Source organism: Capricornis sumatraensis, chromosome 2 (genome assembly GCF_032405125.1).
Source record: "Capricornis sumatraensis isolate serow.1 chromosome 2, serow.2, whole genome shotgun sequence".
Classification (NCBI taxonomy): Eukaryota; Metazoa; Chordata; class Mammalia; order Artiodactyla; family Bovidae; genus Capricornis; species Capricornis sumatraensis.
This window is the reverse complement of record NC_091070.1, coordinates 81,751,066-81,778,734: the sequence shown is the minus strand read 5'-3', so window position 1 is coordinate 81,778,734 and position 27,669 is coordinate 81,751,066. Positions and strand designations below refer to the sequence as shown.

Here is a 27,669-nt window from a genome sequence, read left to right as displayed (position 1 = left end):
CAGAGGGCAGAGTTCAATCACCTCCCCCATCCCCAACAGAAAAGAGAGGAAACAGGTGCTTCAGCTGTTGTTTATTGACATACAGGTAGGCTCTATAGCAACACGCCTGGAGGCAGCTGCAGTAGTGGGGGAAATGGAAGATGGGGGGTGGAGTGTTTGTCTGCAGCATCAGCTGGGTGGAGTGAAGGAAGAGAAGTATACGGTGCACAAGGTGAGGGAGGCTGAGGGGGTTGGAGAAGCAAGTAAGGGCCAGGGCCAGAGTCTACTTAAACTGGAACCACTGCCCCATACCCGAAGGCCCCTACTCTTGATCCCGGGCCAGGGTTGGGAATTCTCTGGACATCCATTTTCTACAGGAACTGAATCGGGTACACAAAGAAGGGAAGCAGGAGCTGTTGCCCTCTGTGTGAAGCTCTGGGGCCTCCAGTCCTGCCTGTATCCCTCCTTCATCCCTTGCTTGGATGCAGCCACGTGAGGGGTGGCCCAGCTCTGAACTACCCCACCCAAGCAGAGTCTTAAAACCAGCCAGGTTTCACAGAGGTATTCATCTTCTTCCCTGGAGTCCCAGCCCACCAGTGCCACACTACAGCCCCAAGTGAGCACTACAAGCAATGCTGGCCTAATGAGTGGTTTGGGGAAGAGGGGTGGGACAGGGGCTGGAGGAGGGGCTTCGGAGACCATCACGGCACAGGAACCACACGCATGGTGTTGGTGAAGCCAGAACCAGGGCGCCACCCGGTCAGCACAATGACAACGTCTCCCTTCTTGAAGAAGCCTCGGGCCTTTCCTGGAGGAAGAGAAGAGAGCTGGTAAATGAAAAATTAAGCCAAGAAGGTATACACTTGGGAGTTCAGTTCAGTCCAGTCGCTCATTGGTGTCCGACTCTTTGCGACCCCATGAATTGTAGCACACCAGGCCTCCCTGTCCATCACCAACTCCCGGAGTTCACTCAAACTCACGTCCATCGAGTCGGTGATGCCATCCAGCCATCTCATCCTCTGTCGTCCCCTTCTCCTCCTGCCCCCAATCCCTCCCAGCATCAGAGTCTTTTCCAATGAGTCATCTCTTCGCATGAGGTGGCCAAAGTATTGGAGTGCCCCACAATTGAGGGAGGTCTGACAGGCCTTTACTTTCTTACACCACAAGGTGGCGCTAGCCTCACAGCCCAGGCAAAGGGAATGAGGGAGGCCTTGGTATTATTTCCTTATCACTCAGATGGCAGAGGTAGCAGGAACCTTTGGACATCATTCATTTTCTACTCAGGAAGGTGGAGAGCCCAGCCTAAGGTCACAGCTAGCTGTTTCCTCTCATCCTATGACATCCTACTTTTATACTGTGACAAAGGCCACTTGAGCACATAATCTAGACGTGAACTGGCCCCAAGTGTAGATCTGGTTAACTTTATGGGAAAAAAAAACAAAAAACCCTCAGTAATGAGCAAGTGCCAAAGAATGGACAAAGGTGATTATCCAGGATCCTTTGCTTTGGATCCCACTCCCAAAGAACATGAGGTGAGAACCTGGGCTGCTCAGCCTCACACCTCAAAGGTCCTCTCCCCGCCCTGAGCTTAGCCCAGGACTCCAGGGACTGGCATGAAGGAACCAGAGAACATTCCCAGTGAGGCCAGCTCTTGCCCGCAAAGGCCGGCATGTTCCTCTTTCAATAGGGAGCACCTTCACCAGCCCCCCACCGGGAACCCTCACTCCCAGACACGCACCAACATTCATGGCCAAGTTCACCCGGAGGTCCACGTCCTCAGCCCAGGCCTCCTGCACTGGGTCCTTACACACCACAGGGAAGATGCCGCGGTACAGGTGGGCCTGGCGAGCTGTCTGGTGATTCCGGGTCACAGCAATGATGGGGGCCCGGGGGCGGTACCTGGCCACCTGATGTGCAGACCTGAGATGGGGCAGGCAGACAAGATGGTTAAACAGTGCCCTCAGGGACTTCAGCAACAACTCACCCTGGAATCCAGCTCTGCCAGCCTGAGGCTCTGGCCATTTCAACATCTGCTCCCAAGACTGAGGGGTCCCATCACCCCGTATCTGCCATAGCAGACTCTTCACAGCTATGCTACCCCAAACCCCTCCTACAGGCCAGGGCCACAGGATCATACTGACCCAGCATGGGTCACTTACTTACCCACTTACCCCACATGGCCTATACTTGGCAGATCCCCCCACCCCCTGAACTTTTCCATTCTGGCACAGGGAGGCAGCCCTGTCCAAGCTCACCACACCCTATTCTCTTGCTGCCAGCAACAGATACAAGCCAAGCAGCATGTGAATAGCACCCGACACTTGACATCTGCAAAAAAAAAAAAAAACCCAAAACAGGAGCAGAGACCACCAGGCCACCTGGGAAATCTACAAGACAAGCCTTCCCTACTGCTGTGCCCTCTCCTGACCTCACATGACCCCCAGGCCCCTGAAACAGTCCCAGTAACTAGGCTGTAGAGCCCCAGAGTCAAACCTGAGTATCCAAGCAAGGCTAAGGATTAGAAATTAAGTACTATCCAGAAGGCAAGACTAGGGGATGGGAGTGTCAGCGGGGGAGGCTCTACCTATGAAGGATCCCCTGGAGGGGACTGGACCTTTAAAGCTCACAGGCTGGATGCTTCCTTCAACACTGACACTGTACACTGGTAGGGGCTGGTGTCTCAGGAGTTGGAGGGGCCTGCCGGCAGGGGGACCTGGAGCTCAGAAGGCAAGCTGTGAGGACACGCAACAGCTGTCAGGGAAACTTAAGCCATGTCACGGCAGAGGATGCCCTGCTTAAGGCCTGGCCTCCAAACAAGGCTTTCAGAGGGAAGCAAGTGCTGAAGTCAGGACTTGCTCAGAGTGAAACCCCAGAAGACTGGAACTAAAAATAGCCAAGTGGCAAAGGTTGGACCTTTTCACAAAGGTCAACCCTAACAGCTGGAGCTTTTTATCCTAAGCCCTCTACTGCGGGACTCAGCACACATCTCGTGTCCTGGTCCTAAAAGCAGTCCCACCTGCTGCTCCTTGGTGCACAGGGGGCGCCCATCTACTCCTCTCCACCTACCAACTCCGGAAACCCTAGCTGCCCCCGGGAGGAGCAGCACAGACCCAGGGAGCAAGGGATATTAACTTGAGGTCCTGGATTTGGAAGGGACTCGAGCCAGAGGCCAAGTAGAGGTCTCAGCCTGGCTGCCTGGCCCAAGTGCCAGCAAGATAGCACAGTGACCTTTCCTAGGCAGCACCCACTTATCTTTGGGACTCAAAGACAGATAGGACAGGCACACCAACCAAACAGCATTGTCAGCAAACAGCATTCCTTTTGCAAACTGGACTTTTTAAAGAGCACTTAGCTAGAAGAAGCAAAACTGGTGGTCCTTTACTTTTTAAGAACAGCTTTTCGATATCAAATAACCACTTGTCGTCAGGCTTCCTGTAGTTATCTAATTAAGTCTAGCTCATTGTGAGGGTTTAATAAACTTGCTTTGGACCCAAATGGTTCAAAACGCCCCTAAGTGCTGCTGGGGGGGGAGGGGGCTCCTTCCCTGCAGGGTGCAGGCAGGGGGTCTTACCTTGGCTCGATGCCATCTGAGCCCCGTGCAGTGCACTGCTCCCAGGGGCCCCAAGGCAAGGGGCCGCCGAGCAGGGCATTCCCAGGGAGCTGCTGCCACCTCCTACCTGCCAGACTTGGTGAGGACGATTATGGCCCCACTGCAGCACTTGAAGGACGCCTCCACGGCCCCCACGGCGGCGGCTTCGGTGGGGTCGCTGGTAATGGGTGACAGGCGACGGAGCTCCTCGAACAATTGCAAATGGTAGATGGCAGCCTCTGCCTCACGGGCAATCTAGGGGCAACATCCGTCCAGAGGGACGAGGGGGACAGAGCTGTCAGAGCCGTGTCACACGGGACGGGGAGGGAAAGACTCGCACAGACAGCTGGGGAGGAGCAAGTCCCTGGGTGCAGGGGCCAAGAACAGCCCGATCACTGGAGGTTCTGAGCTGAGTGGGATCGAGACTTGCAGGAACCAGCCCCTCACCAGGTGCCTGTGACATGGCTGTGCCTTCTGCGCTGGAGGATCCTGTGGCCCTGTCCTGCCCTGACCTCCCTGGCTGGCTCCCTGCAGACGAGAGGAGTGTCCCAGGCTCAGGGCTGGGCCCTGGCTGTCGTCTAGAGTGGCTGGAGCAAGAGGCTGTTTATCCTACAGTTACCTGCCCTCGGGGCCCTACCTGCCAGACTCCGTGAGAACTATCAAAGCTGCCGCTAAACACTTATATGAAGCCTCCACGCTGCCCATGGCCATGGCTTCCATGAGGTCTGTGGAGTGACTTGAGGCTCGCGCAAGTTCTTCAAACAGCTTGCGGTGGAACATGGCTGCCTCAGCCTCACGAGCTATCTGTAAGGTTTAGGGGGAGGGGAGGCAAGAAAGAGGGAAGAAGGAGGGGGGAAAAAAACAAACGAAAGACGACAACATGGAAAGACAGAATGGGGAATTAATGAGAGGAAGGTACCGTAGGTTAATTGGCTAAGTCTCTCCTTCAGGCAGATGCAAAGAGGCAGGGTGATGAGAGCCTGCTCGGGGAGGTTCAAGCGTCAATGGCTACTGCCCCTCCTCCATCAGAGGGGAAACGGGTTCTTCCTTTCTGGAAGGACCTTTCGATTTTGGTAGGTCTCTCTGATTGGCGGTGGGGATGGAGGGAGACGACGTGACGCCAGGCTCTAACGCCTCAGCATGGAAACATTCGGAGGCTGGGGCCCCTCCCCGGCTCCCCGGCAGGACTCGACCACGCTGCCTCATGACACAGCTCGCAGGAAGGAACAGGCCCCCCTCCTCACATGGCTGCCTGGTTACCACAGGGCTTCGTGCCTGGCCTCCTCCATGCACACATGGAGTGCTTGCTTGGCTTCAGACACAGAGATGCTACCTGTCTTTCCAGTGGCCTGCAGTAGAAGCACATTGAGCAGCGCTAGAAAGCTGGGGTCAAAGCCAAGGACATGCGGCTTGACCACATTCTAAGCGGGCAGGTGGAAATTTGCAAGCTTGTGAGGGGCACTGAACAGCCATGTGAAGAGACAGGTGCCTGTGGAAGCACACAGGTGAGCTTACCAAGGCATTTGATTAAAACTGAATGATTGCAACACCCATGAGAAAGCCACTGGGTTATTCATAGACCACCTGCTCAGATAACACCAAGAATTAGAAAACTTAAGCTTTAGAGGGTTATAATGCAGTTATGAGCATCTTAAACAATGATGGGTGAGGGAAGAATCAGTAACGCCATCTCATTAATCTGACAGGATGAGCCAATGAGTGGCTGAATTTGCTAGGTTAAAGGGTTTCTTCCTGCAAGAATGGAACGCATGCGTGCAGCCCAAAAGGACAGAGCACATGGACAGGAAAGAGAACCATAGCTGGTACCACCTAAACCATAGTTAAGAACATCAATTGCATCAGTTACAGGAGGAAGCAGTGGACAGTTGAGAGGGGAAGCTATTGGCCAGTGTTAACTGGTGGCATGGCCAGGAGAACCTACCTCCGGAATAGGGCCATGCAATCCCAATCTCACAGTTCTAAGGTGTTTGTTCAAACAAAAGATTGGGTTTGGAAAAACAGACATGCTTGCAGAGCCCGGAGTCTGGTTCTTAGTCTCTGACCCCAGGACAGGCCCCGCAGGAACACCTGTCCTGATCTGCTAGATGTGCTCTCAGAGAATGCTGGCTTCAGAGTCAGCTGACCTGGGTCCAAACTCAAGCTCTATCATCATGTGCCCTCATCCATTAAAAGTGGGGTGACATCCACCTCACTGAGGTTAAGAACCTGCATAAGGTTCTTGGCAGACATTTTATAACAGCAGTGCAATTTAACGCAAAGGGTGTAATTAAACATATCCCATCTAATTCACTTCTTAGATAAGGCCTTGAGAGGTTAAATGATGTGCCCAAAGACACAAAGTCCCTAGAGTCTATCATGTCAAGGTCTCAGAGGCCGTGGGGCCACATGACTAAGCAAGGCGGTATTGTTACATATATATATAATTCTATATGGAAACCCATAAACATTAACATCAACCACTCTAGAAGGGGCCGGTTCAAGGTCACTATATCCCAGAAGAGAGGAAGTACTCACTGGGACAGGTGAGAACCGTGAGCCTGCCGTGCATAAGCATCAGGACAGCAATCATGTCATACATGGGGTGGCCATCAGCCAGAAAAACACAGCTGCCCCAAGGGCAGGCACTGGTCTCTACTGATTTCATTATGGGCAAATCCACCCACAATACCAAGGACAGACCAGAAGACACCTGCAGTCAAGATGTCTTGTTTTACCCCTGAAAAAGTATCCACTCTAACTGTCATGTCTTCTTCGGAAGCCACTCGAGCCTAATCACTTAGACAGTGAAGAAGGAAAGGATGGTATCTAGTCCAGAGGGTTTTTGCGGGGGATGCATTGGAGGGATGTCACACAAAGGGCTTGGGGTCCTTTGCTGGCTGGAAAATGAACAGGAAGGTTAAAGAAACAGTTTGCTGAGCTATACATTATCAACAGCCACCTAGGACCCTTGTGAAAGGTCAACTGTAGCGCTCGTTTCCCCAAGCCTGTGTTCCTCTTCAGGATGCTTTAGAGCAGAGGCAGCCAGGCTATGGGACATGGTCCAGCAGAAGACCTTGGAAAAGCTAGCTCCCACAGGAGAATGAGGAGCGGCCCCTAGGGCTCTTCCAGACCCTCTCACCCCAGGGCCAGCTGGGATCAGCCAGCCTTCCACCTGTTTCTATTTGTGGGCCTGTCACCCTTCCCTTAAACCCCACTTCTAGGGTGAGTGCAACAGCTCAGCAAAGCAGGCGCTGCTGCGGTTACCATGCAAGGCCAGCTCACAGCCAAATCAGTGCAGGTGACAGCTTCCAGTGCAGGCCCAGAGAACTCTGTCGGGGAGGCACTGGCTGTAACAGGTGGGGAATCAAAACGGAAGCCGAACACAGGCCAGCTGGGAGCAGAAGCTCTTGCACTTTTCCAGAACAGGGCAGAGGGGCTCGGGTCCTCTAGACTGTCCAGGGGGAAGCAGTAGAGATGTCCCAGGACTCAAGCAAGGGAAGGATTCACACCCCGAAGATGGGAGTGAACTGTGCTACGTGCAATGAAGGAGGCCGCCTGCAGAACAGAAGGGACTAGAAGACTGGGCAGGAAGGCAGAAGAGAAAAAAAGAGACACCTCCACGGCCCCAGCACACGCCGCCTCACTCTGCTTGTGGCTTGGAGGAGGGCACAGAAGTGACACTACAAGGTGTCCCCGTGTGCCGGAGTTCGCCTCCACCCTCAGCGGGAGAACTTACCAGGTGCTGCATGCGGACAGCTTCCAGGGGGTAGTCCCCTTTGGCCGTCTCCCCAGACAGCATGATGCAGTCAGCTCCATCCAAGACGGCATTGGCCACGTCACTGCCCTCCGCCCGGGTAGGGCGAGGCTTCTTGATCATGCTCTCCAGCATCTGGGAGGGGACAGAGCATTTGTGAGACGTGGCCTGGGAGGGCTTCGGACACAAGGTGACCCCGTGGAGAGCATGTATGTACAGAGTCCGGCTTTGTGTAGGTGCGTGGGGGCAGGAGGGCAGGGGAATAGGTGTGTGTGTGTGATGTGGGGCAGGACCCATGGGAAGAGACCAGGTAGCCTCCAGAGCCTCCCTGAACAAGGACGCACGCTCAGGGGGAGGCACACACCTGTGTGGCACAGATGACGGGCTTCCCAGCTCGGTTGCACCGACCAATCATCATCTTCTGGGCAAGGAAGACCTTCTCTGCGGGGATCTCAATGCCCAGGTCACCACGAGCCACCATGATCCCATCACTGGCTTCCAGGATCTCGTCAAACCTGACAGGCAAGTTGCAGAGACAGAGCTTATACAGAACAAGGGCCTCGCGTACGGTGACACCAAGTTTCCTGGGATTCTCTGACTTGGCCATTCTTGTACCAGGACAAGTACCCATGACATCATCACGGGGTGTTCCAGCTGTCTCAGTCCCCCAAGGGGCCAACAGTTCTGCCCGGTGGACTCTTCAGCACCAGGGGAAGGGGCGACACTTCACTGAGGGGAAGGGGAGGGGGAAGGTGGGGTTCCCCAAAATTCCATGGGTTCACTTCCTCTGCGTCTCGGTCTTTTTTCCCGTAACTTTTTATTTCACATGGAGGTACAGCTGATTCACCATGTCTTGATAGTTTCAGATGCACAGCAGAGCGACTCAGCCATACACACATGTGCATCATCCTCCCCTAGACCCTCCTCCCACCCAGGCTGCCATATAACATCGAGCAGTCCCCTGTGCTACAGCAGTCCTGCGGGTCGTCATCTTAAATGCAGAAGTGTGTACAGGCCCACCCCACACTCCCTGACTACTCCTTCCTCTCGTCGTTCCCCTCTGGTAACCCTAAGTTCATTCTCCGTGTTCACCTGCATCTGATGCGGTCCCTCTCAAGGTGTCTCTCTACCATCTGCATTTCAGTCATCACTGCTGGGGCAGAAACGGAACCCAAGGCGGCGGACTGCTCTTGACACAAAGGTCCATGGCCTCTTCCAGTCAAGGACACTGGAAGGCTGCTCCTTCAGAGGTCCCTCCCCAGTGTGTTGAAGGCACGAGAATATGGCCTTGCCTGGCCTGAAGCCAAAGTCAGCAGGTGCCCATGGCTTATCAGGATGGCAGAGGGAGGGCCCCAAATTTCCCAGTACAACAGACACTGACACAGAGCTAAGGATGGCAAGGCCGCAACAGTGGGCAGCGCGGCTCCTCCCACTCTTCCCGTGCACACACCTGACCACTCAAGTAAGCCCGGGTTGTCAGCAGTGCTGGGTTTGAGTAGGAAGCCAAGCAGGAGTCCATGTCACCCAGCTGGCCTTACTCGTGTGGCTCTACCTGGTGAGCACTGGGGAGGCAGTGGAGCAGGGCCGGGACCATGTGGAACCAGAGGAAGATGGCATGTTTTCCCAGGGAGGTGGGTACCGTGCCAGAGCTGACCCAACCACCAATCCCACTGCTTGCCAAGTGAAGGAGCCCCCTCCTGAGAGCCTGCCGTCTTCCCCCTTGTGGCCCCCAATTCCAGCAAACTTAGCTAGTGCAGGAGCACTACACATGGTTCTTGAGCCCGGGAGCGGTGGCGACCCTGTCCCTCTCCAGGGCTGTTCCGTGGAACAATGTCAAGATGCTGGCACCCCAATCATCTGTGAAGCTTTTTTCCTCCCCCTTGAAATACCAATACCAATGTCAGGCGTGTGCACTAAGTCACTTCAGTTGTGTCTGATTTTGCAACCCTATGGATGGTAGCCCACCAGGCTCCTCTGTCCACGGGATACTCCGGACAAGAATGCTGGATGGGGTTGCCATTCCCTTCACCAGGGGATCTTCTAGAACCAAGGATCGAACTCACGATTCCTACATTGGCAGGTTCTTTACCACTAGGGCCACCTGGCAAGCCCACCAATATCATAGGATATTCTGAGTCAGTGGGTCTGAAGTGAGTTTGAGAGGTTAATTCGAATGGGCAGGTGGCAGGCTATATCTTGCTCTGCAGAGAGCTCGGCTGGGGCTGAAGGAGGCAGGGGACTTACCTCCGAACTCCCTCATGATTCTCGATTTTGCTGATTATCTTGATGTTCTTCCCTTTCTCTCCCAGGATCTTCCTGACTTCATGGACATCAGAAGCCTTGCGGATGAAAGACGCAAACACCATATCCACGTCCTGCTCCACCCCAAACTTTAGATCCTGGATGTCCTTTTCTGACACAGCAGGCAGGTCCACGGCAGCCCCAGGGAGGTTCACACCCTTCTTGCTGCCCAAGGAGCCACCATTCTCCACCTCCGTCACCAGGAAGTCAGGACCTGTATGGAATGGAATAGGTTGGGGAGGCCGAGCCCTGGGCGCAGGTGTCCCCACCAGGAGGCAGGCTCTCCCTAGTCGAGAGAAGGGGCTCTGTGCTCCTTCTCTGTGCTTCCCACGTGCTCTGGGAAGGAGCACACAGTGGGTGGTGGAGCCAGGTGTGAACACTGCCAGGGTTCACACTCCAACGACTGTGGGCAAGTCCATTAACCTCTCTGTGTCTCACCTCCACAGGGATAACAGTATCTACTCACTAGGTTGTTTCAAAATTTAAACAATATCTACATGTAAAGAAAGAGCTTAGAGCAGTGCAGATCACTTAAAGGTTAGCTATCATTCCCAGGAACACTGGAGTCCTGTAGACACCATGTTAAGTGGATAAAGGAGGGAAGCAAACCTTCAAATAGTGAGGATGGGTAAAAACGCTTCTCATCTGCTCTCCAAGAGTACAACTGAACTGGAGTGAAATCTGTTTTTGAGGACAGGAGTTTATTATAAAAGGAACTCCTGGGACTTCCCTGGTGGTCCAGAGTTTAAGAATCCACTTGGCAATGCAGAGGAAAGGAGTTTGATCCCTGGTGGGGGAACTAAGATTCCACAGGCTGCACAGCCACTAAGCCCTCGAGCCACAAGAAATGAGCCCATGTGCCACAAACAGAGTCCAGTGTCGCAACTAAAGATCCCACGTGCCACAACTAAGACCCAACACAGCCAAAATAAATATAAATAAATAAATAATTTGAAAAAAGAAAGGAAGTCCTGAGACTATATAGATTCAGTCCCTCTGCTAACCAAACAACCTTCCTATCTTCTGGCAAAGAAATTTAGAGATGGGAGCTGCAGACCCCGACTTCTGTCCCTACCTTTCTGCTTCACCAGCAGAGAAATAAGCCCGTCATCCACGTAGATCTTGCTGCCCACGTCCACCACCTTGCAAATGTTCTTGTAGTCCAGCCACAGGATGTTCTCGTCACACTTTTCCATGTAGGCATTGTCTAGGGTGATCTTCAGTGTGGCTCCCTTCTTCAGCTCCACCTCAGCGGTGCCGCTCTGCAGCAGACAAGAAAGGAAGCCACAAGTCCAAAGCTGGGCCTTCCTGGCAGGAGAAAAGCTTTTTCCTCTAGGGAACTAGGATTAAATTTCTGTTGGAAGTAACAATAAAGCCTTTTCTAACTTAGTATATATTCCAAGGAAATAACCCAAGAATAACCTACAGTGTTTCAGTGATACTAAAGAGGAAGAGATAAGCTGCTCCCTAAGACTTCGAAGTAGGTTTTGAGTGTAAAAGAGGTTTCTTTCTGGTACTGTTTCTTAGCAAAGCAGGTCAAAGGAAGACTTTCTACACTGATGGATAAAACTCTCATTTATAGACCTAAACTCTTAAGAAACGTGGCTCCTGGGCTCTCTGTGTCCCCTAAGCCTTCTCTCCTGCTTCTCCCCAAGATACTCACGCCCTTGATGAGCCCGGTTCGGATCTCAGGTCCTTTAGTGTCCAGGGCCACCGCCACTGGCCGATAGAGAATGGGGTCTGAAGCAAAGCTTTCCGTGGCTTCACGTACATTCTTGATGGTCTCTGCGTGGTACTGGGGGAAAAGAGGGGAGATGATAAGCTCCACATCGGTCATCCCACACAACGGGATCTAGGATTGGCGCTGAAGCTCATCACCGGGATTCTGGACCACTGCCTCCATCACCGAGCATCCTCTACCTGCTTACATCAACCTCCTCACCTCTACTCACTTCTCGGCATCCCTGAACTCCAAGCTGAGCTCTCTGTGCTATACAGCAGATTCCTGCCAGCTCTCCACCCACTTCTACCAACGCCATCACCCACCCTAAGGGCAAATCCTAGGAACTTTAGAATATTTACACCCATACCTTTAACGGTTTTTGGTGGCAACACATGTCAACATAAAAGAGGCTTGTTTCCTCCCCCTCCAGCCCCTAGGATTCAACAAATATCCTCAGCAAATAAAGCAGACAACTGGGGTAAAAGACCTTGTATCTGGATAATACTGCTCTGGCCACCAGAGTTAGAACGATAGATCTGATAATTCTGAGCTCTTCTCTATCGATTACAACCACAATTCACACTCAGTTATTTACTTAAGCTGACGCAGCCCAAGTTAAATACGTTGCTCAAGTCATGCAGGCCTGCTTCTGACAATCACTTCCTCCAGTCTGATTAGAAAAGGAAATGAAACCTGGAGAGGTGGGAATACGCCTTTCTCTGAACTAACTGACCTTTGCTATTTCTCACTTGCGACAAATCCTGGCTTCAGTCTCACCTCGGAAGCCCTTTCTCTTTTCCATTAGCCATTACTATTTGACGAAAAAAGGGACTCAGAGCCAAGACGGCAAAAGTTCCTAGTGCTCTCAGTGTGACATTGCTGATAACACAGGCTCCCAACTCAGCACTCTGTGGGCCTCATCCTTCGACCACCACCATCCAGGCGAGTGGCACCTGAGAAGACGACACGTCTTGCTCACAAGAGCTGCCAAAAGTGGGGGCTAGAGACACTGTGGATAGCTGTCAGAAGACCAGATGCAATAACAACAAAACCAAGAAAAGAGATCAGGTGGTAGATGTTCCTCTGAGTGAAGGACAGAAAGCAAATCCAGTGTTCTGCTTAGCAGAGTATTAAAAACGGTCGAAAGTTGGAAAAGCATGTCTCAGCAGTTTGTCAAATTGTAACTGTTTACACTATATAACTAATATTTCAGATCCGTTTCCAAAACTCTGATTTCAGGGGCAACATAACTTCATCCTGGTCAAAAACCTCAAATTAAACCCACAAGGGACTTCCCAGGTGGTCCAGTGGTTAAGACTCTGTGCCTCCAAGGTGGGGGCCCTGGGTTTGTCTGATCCCTGGTTGGGGAACTAAGATTCTGCCATGCGGTGCGGAAAAAGAAAACAAATCCCAACTCTGGGAATAGGAGTCGAAGCACAGATAGTCACTAAACGCCTCTTGCAGTTTAAGAAACTAATCCCCCTGAGCCAGCCCCCTCCAACAGGTGCAGATGCCATCCTCTCGCCCTGCCATTTCAGAGCTGTGTGTTACTTTACTGGATGGAAGAGGCCATAGAGCCCAGTTAAAGGTCAACTTCCTGAAAGCTATTTCTGCTCCTTCCCCTGCACACAGCAGAGCCTGGCACAAGGCAGCAGGAGGGACCAATCGTGAACGGACCTTCACTGGTGTCTCTAGCTCTGTCTCTGGGCTAAGCGCGGGTTTGCAGGAATGCCTAGTGACTGCTGCGGAGGACTTCACCTTTGGGGAATTTAGAATGCCATCTGTGGGCTTCTTAACCTGCCCCAGGGTGCCTGCTGAGCGTACTTCCCCTGAACTTGGTCAGGTCCCTGTGACATTTGGAGGCTACAGGCTGTTTATGGAACATGGGTGAGGGAACCTACGAGGAACACTCTCATGTTTCCAGAAAGGAGGCGTACAGTTTTTGGATTGCATTTCCTGAGGCTTTATTTTTAGTTTAAACTTATCACCAACTTTCAAATGCCAGAGGGCAACCCCTTACCCCTTGACCTTGCAGGGCAGCATTTTCTTTATTCTGAACAGGGAATACAGAGTCCAAGAGGAGCAAGGGTTTGCCTGCCCCCTTGGTCTTCTATCGATGCCAGTAGGAAACCCCATGGCACTGTTCCTCAGGCAGCCCACACCCCCCTCAAAATGAGCTTGTTCTGATCTTGGGAACAGAAGCACAATGGAGCACTTCCCAATAGCTGTCACCTGGTCCCAGGGGTCAAGTCAGCTCATAAACAGCCCCAGTACTAACACACTCCTCCCAGATCACTGGACAAGTGTGCTGACTTTATTCTAATGTCCCACAACTCCTGGGAAGGGACAGGCTGGGAACACAATGTTGATGGAGTGGGGTACTACACGCCAGGACCCAGTCCTTCACTTGCAATAGTGGAAACCCTTCTCTGGGACCTGTCCCATTTATCATGGGTCTAAAATAAAAATAGGCCAGAATAACCTGCAGGGTGACTTACTGGTTCATCATTGCAATTATGAACTGTTATAGAAACCCTGGTGCAGAAGTGTCAAGCCCCACGGCTTAAGAGGGGATTCCAGGAAAACCCTTCCATGCTTTCCATATCAAAGGCTAACGGAGCACAGGTGTTGGGGAGAACCATGGCCGATGACAAAGCAGGTCATCTTTGCTTAAGGAGACCTGGCCACTTGAGATGTCAGGGGTTGGGGGGAAGAAGAGTAGGGATGGGCTAGTGAAGACAACCCTGCCATTGATTCCCCGCTTTTTCTTGCCTGGTCCACTGTGGCTAAATAAACATGGCATGCCGACCCTGTTTCCTACAAGCTGCCCCAGGGGCCACACCATCAAGGCTCACCTCGTGGGTTCCATGAGAGAAGTTCAAACGAGCCACATTCATTCCAGACTTAATCATCTCCTTCAATGTCTCCACTGCTCGTGAAGCTGGGCCTAGTTCAGAAAAAAACAAAAAAAAAAGTTTGAAAGTCATTAAATGTTCATTATCCAAAAGAGGATTAACACTTCAAGTGTGCTTCAGTTTAAAGAACTTTTAATAACCAACGTAAAATGTAGCCAGCCGACTATGTTTTCCCCGAAGCCCAGTCAGATGTACAACTACAGCATTTTGGTTGAACAGAGCCAAGTCCACAAGATCTTTCCTAGGTCTCTGAGATGCTCACAACCAGTAAGAATTGCCATGGAAAACACCCTCTAAATTTTACCTTTAGAAGAACACATAAAGCATATGAATTCCTATGAACTCAGTTTGAAGAAGGAAATGGCAACCCACTCCAGTATTCTCGTCTGACAAACCCCATGGACAGAGGAGCCTGGTGGGCTACAGTCCATGGGTCATAAAGAGTTGGTCAGGTCTGAGTGACCAAGCCCATGACTTCATTTCCCCTGAGAATCTCTCTGTAGCATCCTGCTCAGAACCCAGGTTTGCTACATTTAGCCTTTTGCGGGGAGAAAAGCTCACTGTCTGAGGAAGCCCTTGTTTCAGGGGGAGTGGGCACCTGCACTCACCAATGGTACAGATGATGCCGGTGTTTCGGGCAGTGATGGGCGGTGAGTCGATGTCCAGGCGGCACATGTGCTCCAGGAATGTGTCGGCCATGGCCGCATGCAGCTGCTGAGTCTGAATGAAGGCCGTCCCGGCATCGCTGTGGTGCTTCGACATGGCTTCTGATGGCTTGGGTCCAGAGGAACTGGAGAGACAGTGTGATCTGTGTGAGTGGCTAATATCTATCTTGGCACAGAAGCTGCTTCCTGCTCACACATTAACTCAACAAGCATGCTCTGTGCACAAGCCACAGGCAGCCCTGCCATGCTCTGGCTGTGTGGGTGCTCAAGTCGGGCCATGGACTCACATTATCATGAGCAAGTAGGAAAGACCCCAAAGAATAAGTCAAAACCACATTCCCAATGAATGTACTTCCCAGGCACATGTTAAGCACACACCTCCCTCACACTGGGGTAATGTCTACCTTGACAACTTCCGTACTAATCCTGTAAATGGCACCATTTATATGCACTGCATGTTTCCTCAAAAAGAGCCAATCTTCCAGGGATACAGACAACTCACCCCTAGCTTAGTACTGTGGTCAATCTAGATCTTTTTGTGAAAAGCTGTCTCAAAGCTATAAACATCTGCTATGGGGTGCGGCACCCATACTCTCTCTTAACAGTCCCCACCCAAACCCAAAGCAACCTTCCTGGTCGTGGAGACACAACCACTATTCAGATAGCCTCCTAGTCCTGGAGTCCTAGGTTTCACTAACCCACAGGGACACATTAAGTCCATTCCTCGATTCACCCTAGGCTGGACAGTATGCCCCTGCCCACTGAGAGGCAAAAAACCCTCCAATCCCTGGACAGGTAAGTCCAACCAGAACCAAGAATACAAAAATATTTTTTCCCCAGGAATCTGTACTTAAAAACTACATCTGGTACCTTCAGTCAGAAGGACTTAAGCACACTCAAAGCAATTTGCATCAAACCAAGGATAACCACAATGGTCCTAGCCTGGCTCTAAAATTATTGCACTATGAAGAAATTAACACTGCTTGTCAAATCCTTTCCAGGCTGATCTTCTGACCCGCCACCCATTCGCTTTCTAAGTCTGGAAAGCACACCACTCACAGTAACAAAGACCATCTGTTCCAGGTAATTAATCAGCCCAGGTCACAAGCCTGACCCAGGGCACAATGGCTCAGACCTTTGTTTTTCTTCATTGCTGACTTTACAACTAAACTCAGTCAGTTAGTTAGCTGATTATAGACGAGACTTGAGAAGCTTCCAGGCAGTGTCTGAAGACTCATCAGGTAAGCATGGGAGCCAGAAGCTTGCAGTCCTCATCAGAATGCCATTCCTTTTCACAGGTTTTCAGACTAAGGGCTGCTCCTTCTCAAATCCTCGTGCCTAAGTGCTGCACCAAGGCATAAGAACAAGCCTTCCTTTCACCCTGTCCCACCTCCAAAATCTCAGGGCTCCAAACCAAGGCACCCCACACATGTAACCCTTACTCTTTCTCCTCCTCCATCCTTGACTGTGTGGCCTCTCTGGGTGGCTGGAGCACAGCATGCATCTAAACCCATCTGACACTTTCAAACAGTCTGGTAAATTTCAAGAAGCTCTGTGATCAGTTGTAAGTGAAGCTCCTACAAGTTGTTGAAAACTGATAGCTATAGATCCCCAACTGCACCTTTAAAAACAAGAAACTAAGACACCAGCCAACTACTCCACATGGCATATACACCGTTCCTTTCGATGTATATCTAACTCCCCACCACATAACCAGGTACCAAGGTGAAAACAACACTCTCTCCTCCATGACCCAGTGGTTTTGTATCTCTTAGCACCAAGACCTTGGAGGTAAGTCCGTGTTTGCTGAATGATGTTTCAGAGCACCTATTAATGCCTCTGTGTCAAATCGAAGTTATAGCTCTGCCCCCTCCCCCACCAAATCTGAGAACTTCTGAATTACCGACAGGATGGCCTGGGCAGCCAAGGTCCCTTTCCATGCACTCAGGGTGGAAGCTGGGCTTACACAGTAGCACCCCCTATTCCTGTGGTGTGTAGGTGCGTCTGGCTGTAAAGGGAACACCACTGAAACACACAGGTCTCACTGTGGCCTCCAGGCAAATGGAGTCATCCAGTGTGACCTCAATGAGTGGGTTAAAGTAACTCTTAAAAATCAACAGTTGGGGACCTCACTGGCAGTCCAGTGGTTAAGACTCCACACTTCCATTGCAAGGACCATGAGTCTGATTCTCAGCTGGGAAAATAAGACCCCACTGCTACATAGTGTGGCCCCCCAAAAAGGCATTCGTTGGATCAGCTCTAGACCTGAGACATCAGGGTCTCCTTGCAAAGACCCCCGACTGGGGCCACTGATTATTGTGTCATACCTTGTGTTCTCTGGGCTTGGGCTTCCGGTGACATAATGCTCTTTTTTTGACTCAGGGTGGCTCCTCGGCCCCACTTGCAAAGACTGCTCGGAGCTGAGAAAGGTTTGCCCTGCAGAGCTGTACAAGGATTAAGGTAAAAGCTGAGTGCAACTAAAGCTCTTTGGGGTAATGGAGAAATCACCTTAATAACCAGGCATCCAAGCAGTGGTAGTTCCTAGAGATTCGGCTATGTTATAAATTAATACGCAGAAGTCACCCAAGAAAATTCTCCGGTAAAAGAGCTGTCAGTGGCTCCTTAGCAATGCTTTATCCCCTCCCCTATAACGTCTCTTTAAACCTTGGTTTATTAACATTTCACTATTGCCCCGCACTTTTCTTTGGGAGGGGAAGCACTAAATTAAACATACATAACTGGACCAGAAGGATACCCACCAAAATATTATTAGCATATTATCTGGGTGGTAGGATTACAGCAAATTTCTTTCTTCTCTTTACTAAAAAGTTTACTGATACTACTTTCATAAGAAAAATTCTAAATGTACCTCTTTGAAAAATGACACATTTACAAGCATCCTGGTAAAAATGTTGGAATTGAAACAAAAGGGAAGGTCCTTGTGCCATTATTCAACTGCCACTCTATGTACTTCAGGAATATTCTAAACATGGTAGAGGTGGAAAAATGCATCTTGGGCCCTAGATCACAAACTCACAGCAGGATAGTTTCACTGACTAAGAAGATCAGCCTTAGGAATTCTCTGGTGGTTCAGTGGTTAGGACTCAGCGCTTTCACTCCCCGGGCCCAGGTTCAATCCCTGGTCGGTGAACTAAGATCCTGCAAGCCACATGGCACAGTGAGGAAAAAAGAAACCCGAGTCATTGTAATACAGTAGTTACCAAAGGATGGTCCGTGAGAGCAGAACTTTCAAAGACATTATTTGCCTTCATTAATGTGCTGGTATTTGTACTGATGGTGCAGAAGCAATGGGCAGGTAAAACCTTGATTCGTCCAGAACCTCCAAGTCGGGGGGAGGAAAGCTAATATGGTCCATAGGACAACTCTGTGCCCCAAATCTGAGTTACATGCCCAAATCCAACAAACTTCTCTTCCTGTTTAGCCTGCCCTCAAGCATCAGAGCAGATCTTTGTGACAAGGATATTCTAGTACAGAAGGGCTGCCCCAAGAACAGGAGATGCTATCAGCAGATACAATTAATATACTGGGCTCAACCACTAACCCTATTTCATCATCTCAGATTAAACCTGAGGTCTACAAGCTCTGATCTTTTGCTCACCCAGGCTACTAAGTACAAAAATAACAAGTGAAATTTTACTTGCCATTTGAGTGTGTGTACCCACCAGCAATCCAAAAAAGCTGGCTTGTCAGCAAGTTCTGTCCAGATTCCTGAGCTCTCACCATGTCCTTAAAGTCCACTACCAAACCAGAGACCTTGTCACCTGCCCAGGTCCCCAGCTGGGTTTCCATTCCCTCAAGCGTTGCCCCGGAGCCTCTCATGAGCCTCTTCTCCGGAGCACAAGCTGCCCATCCCCACCTAAAACAACCCCTAGACTCTCCCCCAGCCTCTGGACAGTGCCTGCCAGCACACATTGCCCAGTTCATGCCAGTCTGACTCATTCCTACATCCTCCTCCTCAGGAGGCACAGACATGCAGAGCCAACCTCCAGCCAGCAGTGGAAGCTGGGCGTCTCCACTGATGGCAGTGAATGCTGTGCCCAGGTACGGGAACCTGAATCGTGAGCCCGAGCCCCTGCTGTAGCATCCTCCTCAGAGACATTTCTCCTCTGTGAGAAACAAGACACCATCAGAGGCCTGAGAGCAGCTGAAAGGACGGAGCAGGCACAAGTGACAGCTCAGCTCCACGGGCCCCGACTCCCACCTCTCCTTCTGCAAGTGGCTCCTGGTCTCCTGAAGCCAGAGCTCTGTTCATGACAGACACAAGTCTTGGATCACTCTTTAGAAACCAGGGCGTAGAAACCATAAAAGAAAAAAAATACCCAACACGTCACTGAGAGCCAGTACTGCTGGCAGGGTGTGCTGGAAGGATTCACGCTTCACGCTTCCACAAAAGCCCACATCATTCTGCCCTAGTTAAAGCCAGCTTGGCCTATGAGACCACATCTGCATAAGCCAACCCTTAACCAATGTGTGCTCTGATGCCAATCTTACTACACAGGCTGACTTAATGATGATGGCACCTGCTGCCCATGACTGTGACATCAATTTGCTATCTACATCTCCATTGTAACTGAGTCTCCAAGCCAGCACGGAGGTCTGATTCCCAAATCTTTGGCACACCAACAACCATTAGAAAGTTTTCATCACAGTATGTTGCACAGGGACTTTCCTGCTGGCCCAGTGGCTAAGACTCCAAGCTCCCAGGTTTGATCCTTGGTCAGGGAACTAGATCCCAAGTGCTGCACCTAAGACCTGACCCAGTGAAATAAATAAATATTTTAAAAATGCTGGACAAGGCATTCAGGTCAGTCTGCTCTCTAGAAGCTCTGTTAGTAGATGATGGAGCAAAAAAAAATATAATTCCCAAGACTGGCCCTTATCTGACAAAGGCAGTGACAAGATCAAAATGGGTGCCAGGCCAGGCACAAAACCTAATAAGGTCTGGAGTGAATACTCAGCTGTTCATCCTATTTGTTGCTGTCGGTCAGCCACATCTTACATCTTACTCTTTTGCGATCCCATGGACTGCAGCCCACCAGGCTCCTCTGTCCATTCAATTCTCCGGGCAAGAATACTAGAGTTGGTTGCAACTTCCTACTCCAGGGAGTAGGGATTGTAACTGAGTCTCCAGCACTGGCAGATGGGTCCCTTACACTGAACCACCTGAGAAGCCCTTTATCCTCCTACACAGTTAGAGTAATGATAACAGTATATTTGCATATGGAGTGGGGCCAGGACAAGCAGTTCTCAGCTAAGAGATGGGAATATTAAGTCCATTCTCTCCTCAACAGGTCCCATAACAGAAAGCATAGTCTGGTGTTACCATGTTACACAAAACAAAATGAGCCCACAGTAGGTTTAAGTAAAATTCCCTCGCTCTTTTATTCAGGGTTAGAACTAAGTGACTTAAATATTATACATAGGAGCCCAAGGTCCTATTTCAAATCTGAGTGTGCAATAGGGCACAAAAGCTAAATGAGCCCACCCCTATAAGGACCACTCAACTTCAGGGCAGGAAGTCCTGAGTCAGAGAAACTGCTACCATTTCAAATGCTGAGGATTTCCTGGTTCAATCACAGATGCCCAGAGAAGAGACCTGGTTTCAGTCTGGAGGAGGAAGTGGAGACGAAGCTTTTGCTGAGTTGTGCTCCTTACTAGACTTAAAATTATGAGGCAGTGCTTCAGGGCATGAGACTGACACTTTGGAAGCACCAAGGGACCCGGGACCTGGGACCCTGATTCAAGATCCTTCCAAGTCAGGTACAACACCAGGAGGAGGGATAGCCTCAGAAAAGGGAGGCCTTGGCTCAGTATTTAGAGGAGGAGCTGCCCTCCATCAATCATAGCTGCAGGGAGAAGAGGAGGGGATGGGAGGAGGAAGGGCATGCCAGATCTCCCAGAACACTGACCTACTTAGTATGCCTGGTCTCCCTACAGTGACCACCATAGGTTTGCTTGTTTTGAACTGAAGAAAGAAACATTAACATCTATATTTCTGCCACCCAGAACTGACCATTAATATTATCCAAGGAATTCCCTGGCAGTCCAATGGTTAGGACTCCATACTTTCACTGCCAAGAGCTGGGTTCAAACCTGGTTGGGGAACTAAGATGCTGTGAGACATGGCCAAAAAAAATAAATTGTTCTTAATCCAGATTTTTAGACTTAAAAAAAAAAAACAACACCATTGTATCCAATTCATTTGTCCTCCATCCCCAGGTGGTTCCTCCAACCCTTTCACATTGCATCCTAACACCCAACCAAGGTCATTAATTTTCTATCCTTATAGTTCATCTAATGGTGTCTTATCTCTACTCAACACTATGATACTGCTGCTTCTATAATACGCTAAGTAATGCACTGAAAGGCATTATCAAACAACTTGCTTTCACAGCATACTTAAGATCTATTCAGTTGGCACACAGCTCTAGTTAATTCATATGAACTGCTATACTACCCCAGTGTGTGACTAGGCCATTTATTTATGTATTCCCTTATTGGTTGATCATTTTCCCACTAAGCCCAATTTTTCCTCATTAATCAGTACTGTAATATTTCTCCCAGTACATGTCTCTTTGTGCAGGTGGTGGTTTCTATATCCAGAGGTGTATTCCTGGGCCACACAGTATGCTTGCTTTCTGTTTTACAAAATAGTGCTTAATTGCTTTCCAAAGTGGTTATATTAATTTACAACCAACCAGTAAAGTGAGTTCTTGCCTTCCCACACCTTTGTCAACACTTGACACTGTCAGACTCTTACAGCGCTTGCCCATCTGATGGGTGATGTGTTAATCTGCTCTCTAACAAAATAACTAAAGGAGGATATCAGGTATCAGGATAGTTTTGAGTCTTTACTTTCCTGCCTCTTATCTAGACTAAAACTTCAGTGCTCCTCCAAAATGTTGTATGGCTTGGTCTCATATGCCATGACTGCACTCATCACCTGAGAAAGGGGTGGTGTGATACCAGTCATCTACAGTTAAATATTATCTGTTGGCTGATTAAGTGTTTGGAAGGGCTGGGGCTCCTTTCAGATAATTTTTATAAGAAAAAAAAAAAAATTTTTTTTTAACTGCCATCAGCCGAGCTGGTCCATACTCTGAAATGCCAGGAGCAGCAACCCTGTCATCGCTAGTCTTGGCATCTCCCCGACTAAAGCCCTTGTCCGACTTCCAAACACAGCTTGCTGGCGTCAGGAAAGAGAGGCTTACTGGTCCCCAGGAGTTTTGCCTATAGGGAGAAATGGGGGAGGGGAGTCAGAGGCCACCAGAAGTACTGCAGCCTGGCTCTCCCTCCTACGTGCAGACGGGCACAAACCAATATAGGAAAAACGGCTACAGGGGTGGGGTTGCGCCACTTGGTGGCCCTGCCCACCTCCCCTCCTAAGCTGAGCAGTCGTAGGAGGAGGTCCAAAGGTTCAGCGGAGTCTGCACGCACTGCCACTCACCACCCGTCCTGGCTCACCTCCCCCAGAACAGCTTCTTTAACAAAGCCCCAGATAATCAGCCTATTCATTTATCTAGTCCTTGGCTAGTTTGTGGTTAAAGAGAGAGAGAGGAAAAAAGCAAGTTTCCAGAAAGTATGGTAGAATTAAGAATGGTCTTCATTGGGAATTCCCCGCTGGTCCAATGGATAAGACACTGCACTTTCAATGCCCAGGGCCCACGTTCAACCCCTGGTGGGGAAACTAAGATTCCCACAAGCTGTGACACAAAGCAATGCCCCCTCCCCCCACCACAAAGAGTGGTCTTCATTTAGTTCTATTTCTATCTGTACAAGAACTGGAGCTTAAAGTGATGATTCAAGGTCCCATAGGACTGGTCACGAAGTAAATCACTTGCATGTCTCACAAGACCCTCACTCAACAGTGTTGCAAGACAACTCTGCTCCCATAGATGCCTCATTCCTGTGGTGCACCAGTTAACTGAGATTTGACTGTGGATATTCCGGATGATTCAGAAATAAAGTTAATGTCAAATGAGTCATTCCCCCCCCACCTTCAGTCTTAGCTCTTAGCCAAAATAACACACCCTTACTTGCCTTTATAAAACCTGAAGACAAAAATTCCTGTAGACTTGCATTACAAATCTGTAATGTAAGAATTCGGAGAAGGCAATGGCACCCCACTCCAGTACTCTTGCCTGGAGAATCCCAGGGACAGGGGAGCCTGGTGGGCTGCCGTCTATGGAGTCACACAGAGTCGGACACGACTGAAGTAACTTAGCAGCAGCAATGTAAGAATTGCATGTTTTTCTACCTTCCTGCTCTCAAACATTTCCCCATTTCTTTCACTGCCTCAACATTAAGAAATAAGCAGTTTTAAGAAATAAAATAGCATTTCCTGTGACCCCACATTAATGTCACAACACTCAGGGCACACAAGCACCTCCCCTTAGGTGTTAGCTGTTTGGAGTAACAGCTATCAAACTTGCCAAGTCACTGGTGCTGCAATTCCTAAAGACCCAATAATGCTTTTGGTTAAACTGTGAATTCAACACTGAAATTATTTACTTCTAATGCAGTGCTTAAAATGAGAGCAGCTCTCCTATATATAAGACTAATGTCCCTCCATTTTGGCTCCAGTCTAGTAATGTCTAGTAATGCAGAAATGAGTTCAAGGACATAATATTTAAGTCATCGTTATTCATCTTCCCTACAATGCTTATTCCCAAAAGGGTTGCCACATCCATCGCACAAGGCTCAGGACAGGTGTGCAGACTATCACTGGGGCCTGAGGCTCTGCCACGTGGCAATTAAGCACTGTCCAGAGAGCCTGGGGGCCTCCACTATCTGTCACCTAGCTGAGGCACTCTTAACTGGGAGGAATGCATACTTCATTATTTGACTCACTGAAAGGGGAGAGGGGATTCTTAAGCCTGCAAAGACCACAGTGGTTTCCCCACTCACCCAACGAAGACAGTTCTCTTTAAAGCGGAAAAATTCAAAGGTTGAGTCATCTTCCCTACATCCTCCCCCACCCCACCCCCAACACAGATCTGGTGATGTTACATACTCCTCCCCTCAGAACAGCTCCCCCTGCATTCCCAACAGCATCCTCAGGCAACCGGAGGGTGAATTATTTGCTAACAATGCTGTAGAGTCCCGACCTAGAGCCTCCTCTACACCCCAGGGAGCGGCCACACCCTGCAGACAGCAAGCAAGGAGCTACTGTCCTTCGCCTCCTATCTTAATCTCACACCAGCTGGCTGAGCAAATCCCAGAATGCTACCTGGAGGAGGTGCCAATAGAACCTCAAGATTTTAGTCTTAGGTTTGCAAGTTTGTTTCTTAATCTTATAGCCAAAAGCTATAATACCAAAGGCTGAAAGCCATCTCCCTTCTTGCCTTCCTTTGGCTGGAGGACCAAAGAGCCCCTGTTGCAAGTGGAGAGTAGCAAGGTAACATTGTTAGTTACTTTGCCAACACTGTAGCAGGATCCCTGACCGACTGGTTTCTAGGAGATCTCTGGTATTTACATAGAGCCTGACTCCCAAAGATGAACTATGACCGTTTTGGGATGGCAGCAAGAAGAGGAGCGCTCGAGTTCAATTATAGATGAAGTCATTGGGCTCAGTGACCAAAAGAATACATCTGGAGGCATCGCACCAGAGATTAGACACTGCACCCTGCATAGACACTGCACAGATACTCAATATTTAAGTGTGTATATAGCGACCCACCCTTTCAACAACCAAGATGAAAAAAGGTACAATTTTCACATGGGAAACTGAGGTCCTGAGGCTGAATTCCCCCTGTTATCCGTATCAGTATGTAATGAGTTAGACCTGATTCTGAAAGCCTGTTCTCAACTTCCCACTGCCTCTGTCCGTCATGTCTGGACCTCAGTTATCAGGCTCATTTGTACGGGGGAGGGTCAGTGTCCCGGGCTTGAAGACCATAGATAAGAAGCCAAGAGATGCCAACCCATTACTGAGTCTTCAAATAATCTTCAGACTGGAAGGTGCTTTTCCGCTTCATCAAACCCCATGTGATGCCACCTGGTGAGGCCTCCTAAACCCCGACAGGAAGTGCGTACCTTCCACGTGTGGAAGCACGTGTGCACCTTCTTCACGGCACTTATCAGTGGTAACTTTTACATTCGTTTCCTAATCGGACTGAGCTCTGTGGGCTAGGGCGATTTTAGTCAATCTGGTCTGGTCTCCACAGCCCTCCCCCAAACAACTCTTTATACGAGTTTTTAATGAATGAGCGCATGTACGTGGCACCAAGCTCTTGATATATTTCTACTCTCCTCAACCCGCAGCCTCCGCGCTCTACAATCGGGCGCATCTGTTAAGCAACGCTGTTAAGTAACGTGAAGCAGAGGCAGGGAGCCAGGTGAGTGCCTCCAACTCGAGGAGGCCTCTGAGCAGCATCCAGAAGCTTGTCGGGCCGGAGATGATGCTTGGTCGGTAACGGGCCCGAGGGTCAGTGTTTCTTGAAGCCGAGGAGCGGGCACGGCAGGGCGGGTCCGGCGCCACTACGTGCAGCCCCGCCTCGGCGGGATGGAGCCCGGGACACCGCCCCCACCCCCAACGCCCCCCCCGGAGCAAGCGGAGCGCTGCGGCCGCACTATCGTATTCTGGGCGGCACAAAACAGGAACGCGCCACTGGGCAGCCACCCTTTCTTCCTCTGCAGCGGGTTAGACCAAGGGTTATGTAACCCTCTAACTGCGCCTCCGGCCGCCACTGCATCCATCTCCGGGCCGCCTGGGAGCCAGCCTGCCCATCCGCAGACCAATGCACTTCGGGAGCTGACCCCGGAACTCCAGCCCCGGGCTGGGGAACTATGATGGAGAAGGGGGGGGCAGGAGATGGGAGGCCGAGGGGCGGGGACGGAGAGCAGGCGGACGTGACCAGAACAGAGGGGGAGGGGCGAGGAGGCTGGTGGCGCGAAGGAAGGTGCGCAGGAGAGGGATGCGCTGGAGCGGACGTGACCAGAGAGGCGGGGGAGGGGCGGGAGCCAGGGCGTGAATGAGGATAGGTACAAGAAGGGGACAGCAGCTGAATGGAGGAGGAACAGGGGAGCGGAGCTTGGGGAGTTTCAAGGAGAAGTTACAAAGAAAGCATCAGAATGAGGGGGACACAGACAGGTTGAAAACAAAAAGCGAGTATTAAGGATGATGGGAAAGGGACGGGCATAAGAGCAGAGTGGAAACGGGGGAGACCGACGCATGAGAGGAAACTATCAAATTAGGAGAATAAAGGGAGGAAGAGGAGAGCGAGACCAGATCGAAGAGGGAGGAATAGGGAGGTGAGAATGAGACCAGAATGAGGATGGGAGGTCAGCGACTGGGGCAGGAAAGGGGCTGGCTGACCCATCTGCCTTCGGAAGAAGCGGGAGCTGGGGGCTTTGAAGGAGATCCTAGGCACAAGCAGCCTTTCTCCTCTTTTCTGATCCCCACCGGGTGAGCCCAAGATGCCCCGGCTCCTGCGCCATCCTGGGTCCGCAGGCGGGCCAGCATTCCGCACTGCCCCGGGAGACAGAGCCCCGGTGGGGACGGATGGCCCAGCCTCTCCCCACGCTCACCTCCGACGTGGTCCGGCTCGGGATGCGCTGCTACTGCACACAAGTCCGGAGGCTCGCGACGCGTCGCTCCAATGCGGAGATCCGCTGCCTTAGCCTCAAGGTTATCCCGACTGTGGGCCGCCGCAATCCCTCCGCCGCCCCGCCTCCCATCCAATCCTGGCTCCCGGCTCTCGGGGCCCCGCCCCTCCGCGTCCTCGCCGGGCAGTCACCTTCAGTAGGAAGTGCGGCGGAGGCGGAACGGGGGAAATCAGGTTGCCCTTTGAGGGGGGACTACATTCCGTGGCGGAAGGACACGAAAAATAAAACTCGCAGCATCGAGGTTCTGCAGAGCCCAATGGGGAAGCGGCGAGACGGGAGGACCCGCCCTCGGAGCTCTGGAGACCTCCCTCCCAGACCCCCCGGCGCCCAGGCCACCTGTTGCGGCCAACTTGGAATGCTGGACCAGGTCTTCTCTTGACCCTTGGCCCAGGCCACCCCAGCTGAGTGGCCCTGGCCTACCCAGATAGTGCCCAGATTTATGGGTCCCCGGGCAGCAATCCCCTGGCCCGGGTGCCCGCCCCAGCGCACGCCCCGAAGACTGAACCGAACAGTCAGGGGTGGGGTGGGGGATGTAGACTCGGGATGGTTGGAGGTCCCGGCCGCCTTAGGAGGGGCTCCTACACTGGAACGGGGGTAGAACAAGGGAGGGCGGGGAGAACGCGGGAGGGCGGAGTGTGCTAGGAGGGGGAGCGCGAGGCCCTTTTGTTCTTAGGGTTTAGAACAAAGGACAAGTAGAGGCCATGTGAAGACTTTAGTAGGGACTGGAGTCCTGCGGTGCGAGTGCCTGAGAGTAGAAAGTGAATAGAAGGTATTAATATTAGTGCAGAACTGACCATATCAGGAAATGTCATAACGTTAGATCTCATCATCTCTGCCGAAGTAAGAATTTCTGTTTTCAACCTTGTGTATTTTAATCAATATTGTTGGAGCTTTTCTTGTATTTTTCCTTAAGGCATTTTCTCATTTCCTAGTGATCACAGCAGTTATCTAAGAAGCAACTGTTAACTCTTGCCTTCTTTCCGCCAAATTTTGAGAGCAGATACAATGTTAAAAATCGTGAATACTATTAGGTTCTTTCCTTTTCCTGGAAAAAAAGAGACCAATGGGTGTGACCCGCTCAGGCAAACACCCTGCCTGCAGCTGAATCACAGGCC

General features: G+C 50.8%; 1 protein-coding gene across 2 annotated transcripts; it reads right to left on the bottom strand.

Annotated features, from left to right (window-relative positions):
• Positions 1-72: 72 nt before the first annotated feature.
• On the bottom strand, positions 73-26,601 carry PKM (pyruvate kinase M1/2). 2 transcript variants are annotated; one of them, XM_068966175.1, is made up of 11 exons: positions 26,477-26,601; positions 14,870-15,051; positions 14,202-14,293; positions 11,287-11,418; positions 10,699-10,885; positions 9,567-9,837; positions 7,687-7,837; positions 7,305-7,457; positions 3,657-3,823; positions 1,718-1,899; positions 73-787 (listed from the first exon to the last, which is right to left on the bottom strand). In XM_068966175.1, exons 2-11 carry the CDS (start codon positions 15,021-15,023, stop codon positions 681-683), a joined length of 1,596 nt encoding a protein of 531 aa, XP_068822276.1. In that variant the 5' UTR covers positions 15,024-15,051; positions 26,477-26,601; the 3' UTR covers positions 73-680. The 2 variants fall into 2 exon arrangements, with proteins under 2 accessions (XP_068822276.1, XP_068822277.1); XM_068966176.1 differs by lacking the exons at positions 14,202-14,293; positions 26,477-26,601 and adding an exon at positions 17,252-17,287 and having other exon boundaries at positions 14,870-15,040.
• Between the last annotated feature and the right edge of the window lie 1,068 nt (positions 26,602-27,669).

Bases quoted from the DNA above. Each gene is read 5' to 3' on its own strand.
- PKM (XM_068966175.1), bottom strand. From the start codon at position 15,023: ATGTCGAAGCACCACAGCGATGCCGGGACGGCCTTCATTCAGACTCAG. The intron at 9,838-10,698 runs GTAGGGACAGAA...CATTCCATACAG, and splicing joins TCTGCTGGTGAAGCAGAAAG to GTCCTGACTTCCTGGTGACG. The intron at 788-1,717 runs GTGCGTGTCTGG...CTCTTCCTCCAG, and splicing joins GAACTTGGCCATGAATGTTG to GAAAGGCCCGAGGCTTCTTC.